Source organism: Nothoprocta perdicaria, unplaced genomic scaffold (genome assembly GCF_003342845.1).
Source record: "Nothoprocta perdicaria isolate Ctin4 unplaced genomic scaffold, notPer1 scaffold_226, whole genome shotgun sequence".
NCBI classification, from domain to species: Eukaryota; Metazoa; Chordata; class Aves; order Tinamiformes; family Tinamidae; genus Nothoprocta; species Nothoprocta perdicaria.
The window spans coordinates 731093-749209 of NW_020455445.1; the positions used below are offsets into that span (position 1 = coordinate 731093).

At 39.6% G+C, this 18117-nt stretch overlaps 1 protein-coding gene across 1 annotated transcript in view; it reads right to left on the bottom strand.

Annotated features, from left to right (window-relative positions):
• The window catches only part of LAMA2 (laminin subunit alpha 2), a 253501-nt gene that overhangs the window by 4950 nt on the left and 230434 nt on the right, over positions 1-18117 (bottom strand). The window contains exons 52-59 of the mRNA XM_026039256.1: positions 16806-16926; positions 15373-15591; positions 14190-14338; positions 11310-11486; positions 10278-10500; positions 5519-5631; positions 3688-3877; positions 2582-2737 (exon numbers count right to left, since the gene is read on the bottom strand). Coding sequence (XP_025895041.1) covers positions 2582-2737; positions 3688-3877; positions 5519-5631; positions 10278-10500; positions 11310-11486; positions 14190-14338; positions 15373-15591; positions 16806-16926 — 1348 coding nt within the window. The remainder of the gene's footprint in view (positions 1-2581; positions 2738-3687; positions 3878-5518; positions 5632-10277; positions 10501-11309; positions 11487-14189; positions 14339-15372; positions 15592-16805; positions 16927-18117) is intronic.

Consider the following 18117-nt stretch of genomic DNA (forward strand, 5'->3'; position numbering starts at 1 on the left):
GCTCACAGGGCAATGCTGGGGCAGGAGCCAGCGGCGCCCAGGGGCTCGGCCACGGGACGGGAGCATCCCAGGGCACCTCGGGAATCCCAGGGCATCCCAGTGCTGCCTCCGGGAGCCCCTCTGGAGCTCAGGGTGGGGGAAGGTTCGCAGCTTGCTTGGTGGGAGGGCTTTGGTGGGCGACTTTGGGTCAGGAATCCCTGATACCAGCGGGGGAGAGGAAAATGATGAACAGAGCCTGAGAAGAAGAAAGGCAAGGCATAGTCATAAGCAACGTGGCAGGAGAAAAATAAGAAAAAGAAAAAAATAAGAAAATATGAAATACATTGGAGTAATACTTACAAAAGTAGGCAGGAAAAAACGGCACATCTGCGTAGCAGGGAAGTTTGGTCTACGCACGCTATCATCTCTGCTATTAATATTCCTTACTACTAATTTGCCAGAATATCCAAATTCTGACACTTAAAAAAAAAAAAGCCCTTTCATAATAAATATACTATGGTATTGTGTAGCATAATGCTTTTTAGAAGGTCTATACAAAGTTTTCACAAGAACTTTTCTTTCTGAATAAATTCGTTTCTCTTCTGAGCAGAAGTTTCCATAAGATTCTTCATAAATACACTTTTTTTCGTGTAATTTCTAATTGAAAAACATCTCCAAATTAAAGTGTTCTAGTACCAAAAAAAAAAAAAAAAAAAGAATCTTGCTAACTTTATTGCGAGAATAAATCAGAGAAATGCAAGATTTTAAATGATAAGATGCTCTAACTTTAAAATCTCCCTTTCCCCATGGAAAGTCAAGTCTGATTATACCTTAGCATGACAATATGCTATATAAAATCTTTTGCAGAAAGTGGAGTTTTGAGTGTCTAAAATGCGAGATCTCCTGAAGACAAACAAGTAGGTATCACAGTCTTCTGCACTGAAGAGAATGGCAGCCCACCTACTGTTACATAGTAGATTAGTGTCTAAAAAAAGGTTGATGTGTGTTTAGGAGAAAGGTCTAGCTAAGATAATACAGGCTTTCAACTTATCTTGCTTCAGGGGCTTTGCCGCAGCCTCCAGCACAACATTCTATTAATATATCAGGTAATAAATTTTACTGAGCGTGATTGAAAGGTAAGCACTGCTTTTTACCTTCTGTGAATGATGGCTGAAGTTGCAGCTTCATTTAAAACCCAAAGCATAAAAGACTGTCAGACTAACAGGACTATTATTGTCAGACTGAGCTATTTTTCTCCATGGGTTGCCRCTGTTGCTTCTGGCAGGGAGCAGTAGGTAGGGATCCAGCGTCACCTACGTCTCCTTGGATTAGTCTTTGTTACAGCTGCATTTCAAAAAGCTTAGTTTGACAGTATTAGAAATTATTTGTTAAGGGTAGTTAAATATTTCTGTGTTCAGTGTCTCAGAGCTGTTTTGCTAAACCTAAAGKATCAGTATATTTGTCTCAATTGGGTCTTTCAGCATAGCCCARAATTTGCTAAGTAAGAAGAGCTTATTGGCCAGTTTTCGTCAGTGGAATATTGACTCCTGGGTATTGAGCAGTTACTCTTCCTTTTCGTTCTCTGTCCTTAAGTTCTTATAGTGACTTGTTTAAGTAGAATCTAGGGATTYCTTTATCACATTGATTTAACTATTCTAATTGTTTTACTCTTGCCTGTTATTTTGTACTACTCCTACTAGAATTACTCACAAGCAATTTCTCTGAGAGTCTGGATTTCTTGCCAGGATGTGTAATTTTGCCTCTACTTTACTCATTCWGCATAACCCAGCAAAATTAGCCTACATATTGCTACTGAAGATATTTCATTTTTTTATCCACTCTTATGCTGCACAGTAGGCCTGGCTTCTTTGCTATAAAGAAGTTGAGTCAAGCTCTGACTTTGTGACTTGAAAAAAAAAATTTTATGCAGAGAGAAAATTAGTGCAGGGAAGAGTTCTTGTCTAATTCTGATACTGGCAGGTGTTTGAAGAAGAGGGGAGCAGCAGAAACACAGGGGTGAGGTGATACAATATTCCTTCCAAAATTTAGGCCAAAATGGTATTGATCTCTCTGGGATCTCCATTTGCTAAGAGATCTTTCACAGAAGAGATCATCACGGAAGTTTGGCATTCAGAAGGCCTAATAAATTAAAATGACTCAACGATAAATTCATACATTCAAGTTTGATCTGGAACAAGAAAAAGCTTTCAYGTTCTTACTTGAAAATGAATTCTCTCCGAGTTTGGTAACACAAACCGCCTACTGCCGTGAGCAGCCTTACTCTACTGGGTACTTTGTCCAGCATAATTTTGGCTTCTAATGTTTCTTTTAGGAGAATTCACAGCTCGCTAGCACTGTGTTAATGCTAGGTGAATTACAGGTGAATTAGAGAAAAGGCAAGTAGAATTTAGGACCTTATCCTTTCTAACTGTTGGGGCTGCAGTACATGCAAGTGTGTGGATCTTGTTACTTTCCTGGAAAGTAGAAAGTTTGCTATTTTCAGTTCTTTTTACTGGGGTCTGAGTCAGCTCTTCACACTGAGAAGACCCTGGCTCTGATCAAGAGGTACTTAAGCACTATGAGATAACTTAATTAAACTTACTGGACCAATTCTTCTAGTCGTGTAGTTAACTGGCAGTCCTCCAACATACAGCATTCCTATAACGTCTAATATATCCGCCTTCTTGGGACTAACAGTCCTGTTTGAAACATCATCTACTATAAGATTTCCTTCTTGCTTGTTTCGAAATACTTTTATCTAAAAAGAAACATAAAACGTAAGACAATTACGGAATTTCTGATAACAAAGTGTTTTCAGATTGTGACTGTCCTCACAGTCTATGCAACAAGAGAGGAGAAAGCAGGAGGAGGGTCAGGAGCAGCAGAGTGGTAGCAGCTGTGGTAACTTTTCTGCAACAGACCTCTCCTGTGCAAGCTTCTGTGCAAACATACAACTGCTTTTTAAGGAGCTGCCAGGATGCACCCAGACTATTACTTATTAGAATTACTGAAAGGATTAGAGGTGCCTTTTGACAGCACAACTATTACTACTACTATAGGCATGATACAGCTTTGCTTTTTCTAGAATCAACTAATAATTTTAAGTACTAGGAATAGTAAATCCTGAATGTTAATGGTACCCATTACAAAGCTTTATTACGGTATATGTTTACAGACAATAATTGAGTTTATGATTACACTAATTGGGATGTGCCTCAGATGATAGTTCAGGCTAGAATAAACATAATACCAAGTGTATTTGGAAGGCTTCTGTTCAGACAAATGGGCTGTGAAGCACATGGAGAAAGTGTGATTGCTGAGAAGTTGATGAAATTCCACCTCTAACAACTGTAGGCCAATTTCTCTCCACAGAGTTTCACTGAAATCTTTACAGATCAAGATAATAAAGGTCTGTATATGAAAAGGATTAAATATAAAATGCAACGTGCACACTAGCATTTTATTTCCTGTGTTCTTAGCATCATAACTTAACAGATCAGTACTAACCTATTTTTGTTAGCAGAGTATGTACTGTATAAAACATATACTTTACTTAACACTGAATCCGAAAGCATGAATTTTGYGGACTACCAAAGTGCCTAGTTAAAAGTTTAGCTTGTATGGACTACATGTAGCATTCATCTTAAAACAAGACAGAAATCTCTCTTAGCATTAAAGAAAATAATTTAGCATTACAGACTCTCATACCTTGTGCCACTGGCCATCATTTATTTTGGTGGGTATCATTGTGTTGGTGTCTCCACTGCCCAGATCATACGAGAAGTAAGGCAATCCATTCTTGATCTGGACAGCAGCAAAATCAGCGTGGTTGATGCGGGCCATATAAAAGAGCAAGCCAGAATCAGCCATGGTTCGGACTTCAAATTCAATTGTTAGTCTGGACATCAAACAAACAAGAAGACAAACACAGAGGCAAAGATATTCAGAGTCAGAGGTAGGCAAGTTTTCCTGCTTTACCTTTTTATATTCATTTAACAGAACTAAACTGGTAGTGGCCCACTTGTCTATCCAAATTTAGGAATTTGGATATGTGTGAGTGGCATCGCACATATGCAGTCTCCAACATGTTCATTTGTCCCTTTACTGTGGACATACAAAGATGCTAGTTCACCATAGAATTTCTACATATAATTCTCAACACCAGGTATAGATACTACCTCAAAAAACCCCACACAGTTTGTAAAACTCCAATGGCGTTATCAGGCATCCATACACATATGCTTTCAAAGAGGAAAAACTCTAGTGACAATTGGTAAATGTTGAGTTTCTAATGAGTTGTATTGCCTGAAGCCAGGTTACAAAACTTTCAAAGATGGACAGTGAAGACTTTACAGTAAAGACATTAAACAACGTTGTTCTAAGTTCTCCCAACAGAAAATGAGGATGTGTCTCAGTTTGAAAATTTGTCTTGTTTCTCCTTACTGACAAGCCCTCAGAAGCGACCAGCCCCATATCAACACCAGCAAGCACCGAGAAGCTGGCAGTGCAGGTGACGAGTCTCCCCACGTGAGATGTGGGGTTTTTTTTGCATGTGTAGATCTGTCTTTTTTACATCCAAGAACCCAGAATACTATTCAGATTATCATGATGGTAAGGTTATAATGGCAGCAGATCAGTAGCCTAGCTCAAGTTGAAATACCAAGTAAGCACCTAAAAGTAGTTTTTAATATAAACACATAGAAAAAACAGGCCTGCATTTTTATTTGAAAATAATTTGAAAATAATCATAGTCCAATAAAGGACTGTGGGGTTATATATTTATTTTGATGTCTTTCATCATTTTTTAAAATAGGTATAAATGAAAATATGCAGTATGGCAATTTCATAGGTAAAATAAGTGGGAAGTTGATGGACTTGTAAATTAGTAAGGCTGCAAAAATATTCACTGGTGTGATATGGCACATTTGCTAACGATTGCGTGTCTTCACAGCAAAAATGAACAATTAACAAGTTACTGCTACACAAGGCCATTGGAAACAGCTATATTTATGGAAATAGCTCTTGGAATTCCTTTGCATATCCTTGTGTATATGTGTACATATAGATGTACTTTAGGAGGACAACTGTCATTTTGCCTGGTAATTCTGCAAGTTTCATTTTAAATGTCAGAATAACAAGGAAGAAAGTTTGCTTATTTCATGAAATTATCAAGTTAACGAACCCCAAAATGTCCTTCTAAAAAGCAACGTTTTAACTCAGTTGTATGAACTGCTTATACATTCTTCATTTGTTTTCCTTTAAGTCAGTCCAGGATTTGCATGTATCTGAGCCTTCGCAAACCAAGAGGTAAATGGTGTTTTGCAAGAGCTAACAAAGTGGATTTGCCTAAATTTCATGYCTAAATGCTACTGATGTTCACTTAATGACATGAATTAGATACAAAACAAGATGTTCATTTTAGACCCATAATCTGGGGATAAAGCTTTTGAGAATATTTAAGAAAGGGGCGGAGTGAGGGGGAGGGGCATTTTATCTGACATTATTCCACCTAAATTGACTCTCAAAATAATTATTGTACCTGTTTTTCACTTTGGTGTCATCAAATGCCATTGCAATGTGGCTGTTCCTTGAAAGACCGAATCGCTTGCCACCTTCTAAAACGGCCGGTTCCGTGTCAGCAGCACAGGGATCCTGCAAAATACCCACTGGTCACACACGCTTCCCATTCCGCATCCCAGCTGGACACGTGCTGCCAGCCCCTCGACCGCCCAGGAACCGAGCGTGGCACTGACCGCAGGCACTAGCCCCGCGGCTTGCCAGCRTGCTGGGTCTCCTCACGTTAGCTAAAGTTGCAAACCTGTGTGACAGGAACTGGGCTTGGAGGCAGAGCTCATAAAACTGGTTGTAAAAGCAAACACGAGTAATATATGAAGAGTGCTGCTTTCACGCCATCCGCGGATGTTTACAAGATTCCTAAGTGATTTCCAGGCAGTTTAGTTTACTCTTAGCTCATGTAAATCTGAGTGGTGCACATTACGATGCCTCCTAACAGAAATGAAGCAAGACTTACATTTTATTCTTTTGACTTGAAATCTAGTCAAATGAAAAATAACAAATTAAAAGTACTTTCACTTCCTGCACCTGTCAGTGAGTCCTCTGTCCCACTTTTTCATATAGGTTTACAATTGAATTCTCTGTTTAAAGTGCTGTTGTTTCCTTTAGTATTGTAGCAAGGCCCCCATAAATCAACAGGGGAAGCCAATTGATTTATAGAAGAAACAAATCTTAAACTCCTTGAGCTGTCTAGTGCCTAAATGTTACCTGCGAGGGAAATAAAGTCATCCCTCTCTCTGATCAGTTTCATTTATATTAACCTTAAGGTGGTGCTTTAAAAACAATGGAAGGTAAAACATCGTCTGTGCGGTATCATTTTCTCCCTTTGGTTTGACCAAATCCTTTAATGTCTGGTGCTAAAGCTGTTCTATAAGGGGTGTGAGTGGCCACAAGGGACCACGGTAATTAAAGTCTCCTATTCATACCTCACTTTTGCCTCCCATTGAGCTTACTTTGAAGGAATTGCTCAACAGATCTTACCCAGCACAGCATCGGGACAACACCACCGCAGGAAAAAAAGAGACAGAAAAAGCAAAGCTTGATAGCTGCGAGCTCATTTTTAAAGGCCTGTGGCTAATACCATTTTGGCTCGACAGCAGCGTCTTCTTTGAGCCCCAACCCAGCAGGAAGGGGCAAAGCACGGGGCAGCGCTAGGCGGACAGAAAGCTCTTGCCACGAAACATTGTGAAAATGCCACGAGTGACTCATCGGGCATGGAGAGTTCGACTGCAGAGAGGAGATTTCTTTTCCTTTCTCATTCACTTTTTCAGTAGTCACTTTTTTTTTTCCCTCCCCCACACGTCGCACATCTTCACAACAGAATGGGAATTAGTTTTCCACAAAGAATACGCTCTTTTAAATGTGGCACAGAAGAACACCATGCATTATGAGAAATACAATATGCAACTATGAAAAAAAAAGGAAAAACTCAGCAGGATCAAACTAAGTTATGCATGTGTGATAGTAGTCTTCCAGTGATCATCGAATAGATTAAAATCTTACCCCTTTGCTGAATGCTGAATTAAAAGTTTCCACTTATTTTAARCTTTACAACTTTATCTGGTAGTTTCACATCTTCAATAGCACTTGGACTTGCTTAGATTTGGTTTCAGACAGGAATGAAAAATACACAAACACATACTTTCTTGTGGCACACTCTTATGTTATGTTAGACACACAGTGGCATTAAATTGACTCCCATGCTCATTCAGGTTAGTAAAAGGCCCTGATGCCTTGTATGCCCCCGTCATCAGCAAACACTGCAGTTTTTCGTGCCAGCTGGGAGATGGTAAGGGCAGGAATGGGGGAAAGCACCAAGCTAGAAAAGGCAGCGAAGGCTGGAATTGTAGCAAGTACCCGCTAACTATTTTCTGATAAATATATATCAATAAGACTGAACACAAAGTGTGATTATGTGGAAATGTTGGTACAAGAAACAAAAAATAGGACAGTATTAAAAAAAAAAAAAGTGCTATTCATAAGCCTGTCCCTGCTTGTAYTTCAGCAACACCTGGCCAGCTCTACGGCCTTCCCAGGAATGYGAAAAACGCCTGGACTATCTGGATGATCAGCCTAGAGCATCTTTGCTGTGTTTTTCCTTAGCGGCGTTAAGGCATCCTACATTTAAACTGTTTAATAATCTCCCATGTGAGCTTAGAGCCTCAAGACTGAACTCTTCAATTGGCCTCCTTATTGCAGCTTTTTCAGATGTCAAGTGCCTGTCGGGTTAAAACTGTGTGTGCATCACGGTGGCAATGAGGTGAAGAGCGCACTGGTTGGTGGCCTACGTCACGTGTCCTCTACCCACCACGCTGTATTAGTGACCACAAATCAAGCAACTTACTAAGGGGGAAAAAAGGGAGCACCACTGAACTAACAGCTCATGCAGAAATGTTAATAAAACCACTAAAGAATGTGAGGGAAAMCGTTGGAAGATACCGTCATGGAGCCAAACGCAGAGGAAATGCTGGCGCTCTTCATTTCAGCAGCAAGCGAATCCTGAGAAGCGGTAAATAACGTGAGGCAGAAGCAGCAGTTACTCAGGCACTGGTCTCTGGTAAGAAACATTTGAGCACCTGAAGCAGGAAGCGGCGTCAGGCTGGTGACCACTGCAGCTCCCAAGGACTCTGCTCCTAGGGCTTGCCTTGCCTTTAGGAGATGGTGAGCTTCTGACTTGGGATTAAGCTTCCCCCATGCAGATGGCTAAGAGAGAGACCTAAAATATGTCCTAAAAGGCTTCAGATCCTTTACTTACACCTTCTATATGGAAACTGTTCTTTTTCACTTTCTTTACCAGATAGAGGCTTTCCACAATGGGCTTCTGTAACCCATAGCTTCTGTAGTCAGCTGTAAGATAGTGAATGCTAACTCATTGTTAAATTGCGGCTTTTCACCTCCTTGCAACATTCCAGAAAAAGTTCTTAGGAAAATATAGATTAACATACAAAAAATTAAAAAAGCTTGCCTTATTATACGTACTTGCAAGTCTGCAGAACACAAAGAAATGTTTACCTTCCAAGACAGGAAGTGCAAGAATGCTGTTTTATTCACCTTTTTGTTTTTAAACACCTGTTTCGAGTTATTATGGGTTTAGATATCTAATATATAAAACATCTACTTTTGATAGGCATTACTGAATAATTGCACCTCTCGATTCTGCCTCTTAAGATTTAGCAGTTAGAGCCATAGAAAGTGCACAGTTGTATGGCTATTTTTTTTTCTTTTCTGATAATGCCTGATCAAGGGACCACATCTGAGTGCCCACGTTCCCCACAATGGGGGCTGAGACTGGATTACGCTGTTACTTTGGCCTTGCCTGGTTCCCTATCGTTATACAACAGCTTTTGCAAATCCACTTATTTTTGTAACTCCAAGTGGATGGTGCATCAGAGCCCTCATGCTGCAACTGCTCCACCGTGTGGGAACTACCCGAAAATGCTGCCCTGGCTCATGGCAGAGATGATGCCCGAAGCCCCAACTCAGCCTGGGGACTAGGTGGTAGCTAAGGGAGTTATAGCTGGGCAGTCTTGTGCCCCATGGTCCCTCTTGCAGGTGCACAGACCTGCACTGTGGACTTCAGTCCAGCAAGGTGAGGCCATCACCTTATGGGCCAGTGAAATTGGCCATAAATTCCAAACATAACTACCGAGCAGAGCTTTTTCACCTAATTTTTGTACCTTTTTCTTGTRCAAAAGCATTGCTATAGACCTGTGTCCAAGGGAAAACAGCTTCACATTCTGGAAACAAGTCAAATAACAGAGGACGGAGTGAATTCAGACTCTTTAGTGCCTGGMAGACAGGCTCACCTCCCACTGACTCATTGGAAATCATTTTTTTTTTTTTTTTTTGGAAGGTGATGGGGGCCACATGCAGTTCTTTGGTAATCTTGATTACCAWTCACTTTGGTAATCTGTGACTGTGGCAGTCACACAGAAACATCACTTATTCTACACTGTATAAACCTGGGGGTTGTATGCAGATGTAACTWAATAGAAATGCTTTTTTTTYCCCTTTCCCTATCAGGATTTTCCAGGGATATATTATTCAGTTTAATATTCAGATATCTAAGCTTACATCTTTTCTGGACAGAAAAGTGATTCATCAGCTTCTAAAACTATTGCCCTTGTGAGGGAAGAAGCTTTTTATTCAATTTAATTGTATAAAACCCCTGCTACGAAGCTATTTAAGATGTCTGGCAACTGCTGAGTTCATGTCAGCACTGGCTGGGATTTCCTTTCTCAAATGTCTAAGTCTCCTGACTATATTTATAGAATGATAGTGGAAAATTTGCCATATCAAACAGGACTTTTGTCTGTCTGTTTCCTCATCCTGCCACTGACATGGTCGTTACAAGATCTTGCTCTAGCAAACACTGCAAGCTTCTATTGTAATGATGTGGATCTCCCATAGAAAACTTGTCTTTTTAGTCCTGATCAGATAACAGTTGTGTTGCATCCTGAACAGTGAGGATTTGGGGCTAAGCATGCACATCAAAGGCTATGCTGCTGCTAAATCATCCTTTTAAATACTCCTGCAATAATCCAAGCACATGAGATCAATCTGCTTTCACTGACCTGTAAGAAAGTGTTTCCTTTATAACATTATGCCAAACCGTTTCTGTGGATTGTGACAGGTACTTTACTACTCCTGATGGCTGTTTCTTCCCCCTTGCCTTGCAAGAGAAATTTTTCAGATTTTACCCGAGAGAAGTAATCTACACTTACAAGTGCTGAAGTTAGAGGTGCTGTTGTGGGAGGAGGTGGGATGCCAGGAGCAGGAGTCCTTGGGCTCTCTTTCTCCCCGTGATCATCAGGAGCAGGTTGGATCAGGACTGTTGACTGGGTTGGTTTATCTTCTTCCTCAGGTGGCCTAACCTCTGGTTCTAGAGAGGGACATTGGCCAATATCTGCATTTTCAAAGGACACGGCCTGAGCAAAATCCATGGGGCTGAGGACATAGAAAGAAACCAATGGCTTTTTTTCTGAAAAGAAACCAATGGGTTTTTCTGTCTCTTTATCACCCATTAAAAAGAAACAAAAAAAAAMCCCTATATGCTTCAATGTAATTCCACTTCATGGGACAAAACTGCTAGGATTTCTGACCTATTTTAGGTACTTAAATAGGACACTTAATTTAGAGGTGATAAGCACCATTGGGTGGTTTTCATAGAGTCTGTCACCTTCTGGTGTTTCTCCYTCTCTCTCCCTCTCCCTTTCTCTCCTTCTCTCTGCTGTAGAGTGAGTTAATAAGATCCTAATCTAGATTCTTCAGGAAGTAAAAGAAAGATTTAGATGAGAACTTTCTGCAAAGGTTTTGCTTTATTCACTATTCTCTTTCTTTTTACTTATGTCATCCTTTCAGACTGTTGAAGCAGATRTTTTCCATGCAGCAAATTAATCCCTATCGTGACTTCCAGAATCTGGATACACTTGGATATCAACCTTACTTAAAACAAAACATCATAATGTATCATAAACATTTATCACTGAGGCAAGCCTGGCTGCAGTCTTACACTGCTGAATCTCCCTAATTTTATTGTWATATAGGAGGCTTCTGTCCTGTCTGTAAAACAGTTTATTAATTACACGTCACTTGGGCTGCATATTGCAAACAAAAAAGCAAACAAATTAAACAAATTGAACCTATCCTTAGGTTCACTGCTACTGTGATTGCCAGTGACAATGAAGTTTCTTCCTGCAGCCAAGGCAGCTGAACCACTTATTACGCAGACATTTGTTGGCCTTAGTGAGACTTACGTGGTGTTAATGACCAGATTCCATATACAGCCCTCGAAGGGTGGTATGTTTCTGAGCGGTGCAGTATGAAACTCAGCAGAAGTACCTCCCACAAAGAGCTTCCTTACGGTGACAGGCTGGTCTGTTGGTAATTTCTGAGCCTGGACTTTGTCTTCATCTACTTGAACAGTAAACATTCTATGAAACAAACAGATATAGAAGMAAAAAAWAWATATATTTTATTCTAGTTATTACAGGTATTGAAATCATCACTTTGCAGACTCTATTTACTCCGACCAGCTATAACACTGAASCCAAATTATGCAATTATTGGCACACATTAAATGCATATTAACCATCAGAAGGTTTTCAGCTACTACTAAATGCCTCCTTGGCAGTCCCCAGACAGAGCGTGGCAAAGCCGTGCKGTGAAGAGGCAATAATATCAGTCTCTGGTTGAACTGAAAGAAGTGGTTTGTAGTGTAACAGCACTGCCATGGTAAGAGTCAAGCTTGTTGTGCCGTGAAGTTATGTATAATCATATGGTGCTCAGCAGGATGGTAACAGCACAGGCTTACATTTTGTCTGGCTCCTTATTTCCTGGTTTGTACAAGTTATTATCTTCTTGCTGGGGGACAAACAGTGCTCCAGAATGCTCTGACTGCAGGAATCAACTGCAGATACACACTGTACCTTTTTAAAAAAGATCTAGATAGTTTATCTGGCAGAGAGAGCAGAGGGGGAGAATTGCTGATTGCTCGCCACACACTGACACCCGCGTGATAACTCACTCTCATGGGTAATGCATATGTTACGAGCTGAAGAAAGCACCTCCACAGAGCAGGCCATGCAGCATGGTGCTCCTGGCTATCAAGCCAAGATCAGAAATGTTTTTTTTTTTTTTTTTTTTTTTTTAAAAAAAAGAAATGGAAATAAGGGGTAACTATGGTGAAGGATAATATTCTCAGAGAAGTAAGACTAAATATGAGAGAAAAGCTGAAGGTTCTTCACGTCAGAGCTCCTGAGCTATCCCTTGTGCTGCTCCATGTTATTCATGTCTACCACTTGTCAACACCTTTATCTATATACAGTACATCTCATCGGTAGCCATTACCATGGTAAACATTTGGCACCAAGTAGAACCACACAGGGATGTACAACAGTCCACAATAGTATCCAGTACACAGTATAAATACCTTATAGAGAAAATAAATATTATAGACGCAACATCCAGCTATGGCTTGATGTACCATCCCAGGTCAAGCCACTGTATTTCCTGTAGCACTGCCTACAAGAACTTTGTTCTTTAAAGCTTCTTACCGTCATCATTATTGTGTATGTGTTCTGCTACAGAGGCACACAGTGTGTTACGTAATGCACTCATCTCATTCCAAAATGTTTCTTTTTCCCCAAAGAATTTACAGTTAACCTACAACTGGACATTAAAGCTGTGGAGAATACTGCCAAAATATATGATTTATACTTTTCAAAGCTATAGAAAAATAAATCTGTCAGAAAATTATACTGACAAAAGCCAAAGCAGAGTGGGCTATAGGGCAGAAGGGCATCTAGTGACTGGGCACTGAAGAATTGCTTCTCAGGGAGGCTGCTGGGAGGGCTAGGGACAGCTGTGGTGTTGAGGGGAAAAAAAAGAGGACTCTGCCACATGCTCTAGGTGACCCTGCATGTGCAGGTGGGTTGGACTAGATGAAAAGTCCTTTCCAACCTYAAGAATTCTTTGATTCTATGAAATTGCCTGCCAGACAGTGCTGCTTCGTATCTCCCTGCTCAGGGTACATAAGCTGCAGAAATGTATTAGTATGAAACCTGCTCTTGTTGAGTTGGGTCAAGGTACCTAACCACAAGGAGCAGCTGAGAATGGTCCCGGGAGCCTTAACTGCAGTTTTCAGCAGTGGCCAGGGTGAAGCCTCATGTTCAGCTGGCTTGGCTCAGCCCGCTCAGAAACATCTACTGCATTTTATAAACTACTGGATGTCACTGCTTATTTCCAATTCTTTTTTGTTTGTTTGTTTTTAAACAAAACAAACCAAAGAGATCCCACTGTTCCTAGAGCACCAGTCCACAGGATGTCTGTAGGGCAAATATCTGCAACAAGGCTTTGATCGTGTTCRGAAACAACAGTTATTTGGGGCCATAAATAACACTGACCGCCTGCATCCTACACACTACGGTGTAATATATTTGCTGTGTCTAATCATTTCCTGAATGGTGAAGTGGTAATAGGTCTCGGCCTTTTTATAATGGCTCAGAAGGGGTAAAGGAAGGTAAATAAGTGAAATTTCTTTTAAAGGAACATACTCTGGAAAGGTCTGCAATAGCTTTCCAGCAATAAGAAATGTTACAATTTATCTGGAACTATGAGCCTTCGTTGTTTTAGCATATTCAGCTCGGCATCACTGTGACCCCATTTATACAAACCAGCTCTCAGCATCTTGAAAAGATTACATGCTGCTATACTTTGAAAATGGTCTTTTTTGAAGAAAAATGGTCTTTCTCTAAATGCCTTGAAAAGATGACTTACTGCACCTCAGCACTATTTCTTATTTACAAATTACATAAGTAAAATATATTTGCGATGTACCAAAAGGTACTTTTGATGTCTGTTGATGGCTGCTCAGGCAAATGCAACTCTTCGGAGGAACATGCTGATAACCCCAAGTAAAGCCTGTAAGCTCCGTGCTGCAGAATAAGCAGCACTGTCTGAAAACAGCTTCCAAAACCGTCTGGATAAGGAAGTCATGGCTCTGACATTCCTTGCCCCACAAGAGCATTTCCACACATCGCTAACGATAGCTGCGTGTCAGCTTTGTCAGATTAACCGAGCTGCGTGTCCTGCAGCTTGCTGGTTGTGAACCTGCTGTTAACAGGTTTGCTGGTTACCCCTTGGCGCGTTCGATGCGGAGGGAGTGTGCTCTGCCGTCGTGGAAGTCGCCCGCTTCGGGTCGGATGGTGATCCTGTGGGGGTCCCGTATCCCCGGGGAGATGTGCACCTCCAGGCGGCCTCTGTTCAGGAACACTGCGTAGTAGGCCTGCAAGGTGTGCGTTACTGAAAGGTCAGCCACATTAGAAAATAAACCATTTGGCTTAGTTTTACATTAGTGCAGCTATTTTATATTCTTACACCTGTTTCTAATTTGAGAAGACAACCTTAATGCAGGCTGAGATCCAGACACTTTCCAACTTGACTTYAATCCGCTAAAACTTCACTTAAAGCCATTGAGAGTAATATGTGAAATTCTGCCAGTGGGCACTGGAAGGAATTAAATCTCTAAAATTAAAGGCATTATTTGAGATTTAGTGCTATAAATGAGTCTAGACTTTAATGCAAGAACACACCTAAAACTTCTGTTACTTTTGATGCTTAATGAAAGCAGTCAAGTCTACAACCTGTAAACAGATATTTTTTTCAGTTCTGGCTTATAACTTGACTCTGAAGAAATTAAAGATGGTTTGTATCCCAAATGAAATACCAATTCCCAAAAGTGCTGAGGAAAAAAAAGCAGCAAAATACATGTCTATTTATGAGATTTTAAATTAATCAGATCTGGAATGACTTCTAACAGCRATCGCATATCTATCAATTAGTCACCTGGAGTCTGTAAGTAGTTTATCTGAATATACTGACTCCGTCTTCTTCAGGAACGATTCATACTGCAGATTTTTATTTTAAGGGAGAGAAGGAGAGGCTAGAACATTATCAAACCATGAACTGCACAGCAATGATCTCAAATACATAGGGGGCTTATTCTGCAATGATTTTTTTCTGCTTTTATTGTCTGAGGAAAACCAGAATGGTCCTCATTCATGTCTGCATGACCAGGAATGAGAGATATCTCAGACACCTGAACTGGAATATCAGAGGACTGAGTTAAGCTTGCATGTCCAAGTATTTAAAGCAGTCCTTAGAAGGAGCAAGGAGAAATATTCCCCACTATTTAGGTCTGATTTAAAAACATAAAATGGGAAAGAATGAACATCTGATAGTGTCTTGAAACAAACTGAGTGAAAACAAAACTTGCTAGAAACCATGTATTTTCCTGCACTTTTAATAGGATCTTGTTACCTGCCCAGTCTGCCTGYGCTTTCTCCTTGTGGGGCTGGTTTTTCTCCCAGTGTATCTGCGCTTTCTCCGGGGAGGCACAGTTATTCCACCAGTGCCAAACAAGATGATTCCAGACTCATTCTTGGTGCTGAAGGAGAGGTTGATTTCTGTCCCAATGTCAAAAGAGGCAGGCTGTAGTTCCACGAAACCTGGTTTGGGGAAGCTAACTGTATAAATGTTCTGCAGGAAGAGCAAGATAGGAAAGCAAATTAGTGGGACCAAAGCAGACTATGAACAACAGAAAGTTTAATTAACTAATGCAATAAACTATGTAAATGTAACTAGTGTGAGAAGACAGAAAATAATAATTAAGCAATCTATTTTTCAACACGTTGAACAAACATCAACATATCTGTTTACACCTGGCTTCATTTGAATGCTTATGGAATTTTGTCTTACTGGAATACAACGTTCCAGTCCTGTTTCAGCATATCCTCTTGGACTAAAGATAACTCTTCAGAGGCTTTTACCTGAATRTTTTCCCCTGAGTTAATACAGCAGGATTTTGCTCTTAAATCAATACAACAGATAGCAAGACTCAATACAAAGAGGAATTCAATTCAATTTCTGGTCATACTTGGTCAGAAAAAATCTTCCACTTATCAGTCATAATTGCTTCATCATCTACTCAGCACCACTGCTTTCCTGATGAGCTAGGCTCATAAATAAAGAACTCATTGCTTACAGCCCAATTGTTTGCACATTGGTAGCTAGTAACTCAATTTACAAAGTAGAGTAGGTCATCAAATAATAAATGAGCGCCTTCTCTTCAAGAGTTTCTGTAGTCACTGCCAATTCTTGCATTCTACAGCTGGGGTGTAGAGAATAGTCTATAGAAACAATGACTTTTTCTAACATAACTCATCATTTCTTTTAGTAAAGTAAAGCAATTTTCACACACAGAGTTAATACAGTGTGCATGATACAATTATTTTTATGTTTGTCTCTGAAATCCTAGAGAAAATTATTTAAATAACCACATATATCTGCAGTCTTTTGCTTTTATTTTAACCTAATACTTTTATAAAATCAGAATATTTTATTTATTTCCCTAACAAAATACTTAATTCAATTAGATTTGTTACTCTGAAACCTGAAGAATTATAAGCTAAAAAACAAGGTTCTTGCTAAGATACTTACTAATGATACTAATTCTGTTTGTTACACTGTTTGCTTTATTTTATATGTCCAAAAAGTTTTAAAGTTTTTTACTATAATGGCAGTGCCTAATTCTGTCCTTGCTTAGGTCAATACATAGCAGTTCTGAAGTTCATGTTAAATCCCTATCTGTGCATATGGATATGCCTTATATGGTTAGTATGATATGCCATAAAATCAGAAACCAGAAAACATTTATGCCGATTAAGACCAAAGTACATAGAAATCAGACTAACCTCCAGCGTGCATCCTTTGGTTAGGCCAACAAAATCCGGACTGCTCAATATATTATATGGCGTCCTAGAAATTTCAATCTCTTTGAGGCAGCCTATATATTTCTTTAAGTTCACTTCAGGCCTAAAAATATTATAAAATTGAAGTCAAAACTAAAAAATAGCAGTCCAAACTTGATTTTAAGGAGCAGATAGACACATAGAGACGCATGCAGAGACGCTTGATTTTTAAAAAATACACACATGTAAATACATGTTGCCTTCTACCCTTGCTTTCTATCATCCATAAAAGATGTAAATGGAGATTCATTTCTTGTTGTGACTAGTTCTCTTTTCTATTTTTTTTTCTTTTTTTTTTTTTTTGCTGTTTAAATGCAGCGAACTATGAAATAAGTAAGTAATTGTTCTTCAGGCAAAGAAGAAAGATGCAATCTGGGGCATCAAGAGAGACCTTAACTGGAAGACAGATGGTTTGTTCATCTTTATACATACTACCTCTTAATGACAGAGGAATTTCTGCAGCATACAAACATTTTGGATGAAATATATGCTAAAGGCTGAAAAAAATACTTGTTTGAATCTTGGAGGGTTTTTTTTTATGCTTTGGGAATCTCTTATGTTCGTGTGGGCTGATATTTTTTTATATATTTTATTTTTCAAGTATCATTAATAGCAGTATGAAAATTGCAGTGCATTTCAGYTTGTGATGCACCAATGTGTTCAACCTTTTTAGTCAGTTAAATTAGAGCACTTGGATTTGTTCCAAATCTGACTATACCTGCAAATTATGAAATATTCTAAGAGAATTGCAAGGTCCCATGCTTTAGCTTATCAGCTAGAAGCCTGAAGAATTTAGAAAAAACCTTAATACAACATTGCATCTCGCAAATCTGAATGAAAAATACAGTTTGGAGATTACAGGCCTAGGAACACCAAAGTGAGGGCCACAGCTGATGGCAACATCTGAACCAAGTATGCAGGAAAACAAAACAAAACAAAAAAGCCATTTCAAGTCACTTCAGAAAAAAAAGTTGCTCTTCATGCCATGTAGACGAAATCCGAAGAGAGCAACAAAAGCACTGGCTAGTTCACTCACTCACTCACACTATTACAGTCACCCATGCACGAGGACAGACAGTTTAGCAGAACACCTGAACCATCTGAACAGCTCAGAGAAAGAAAATGATTTTAGAAAATAATGAGGAGTTAAAACTGTAGGGAGCAATAAAGCTAAGCTCTCTGAAAGGAAAAATCCTGAGAACATTAATTACAAAATAAAATCATCTTACACAGATACTGTTCAGAGGCACATTTT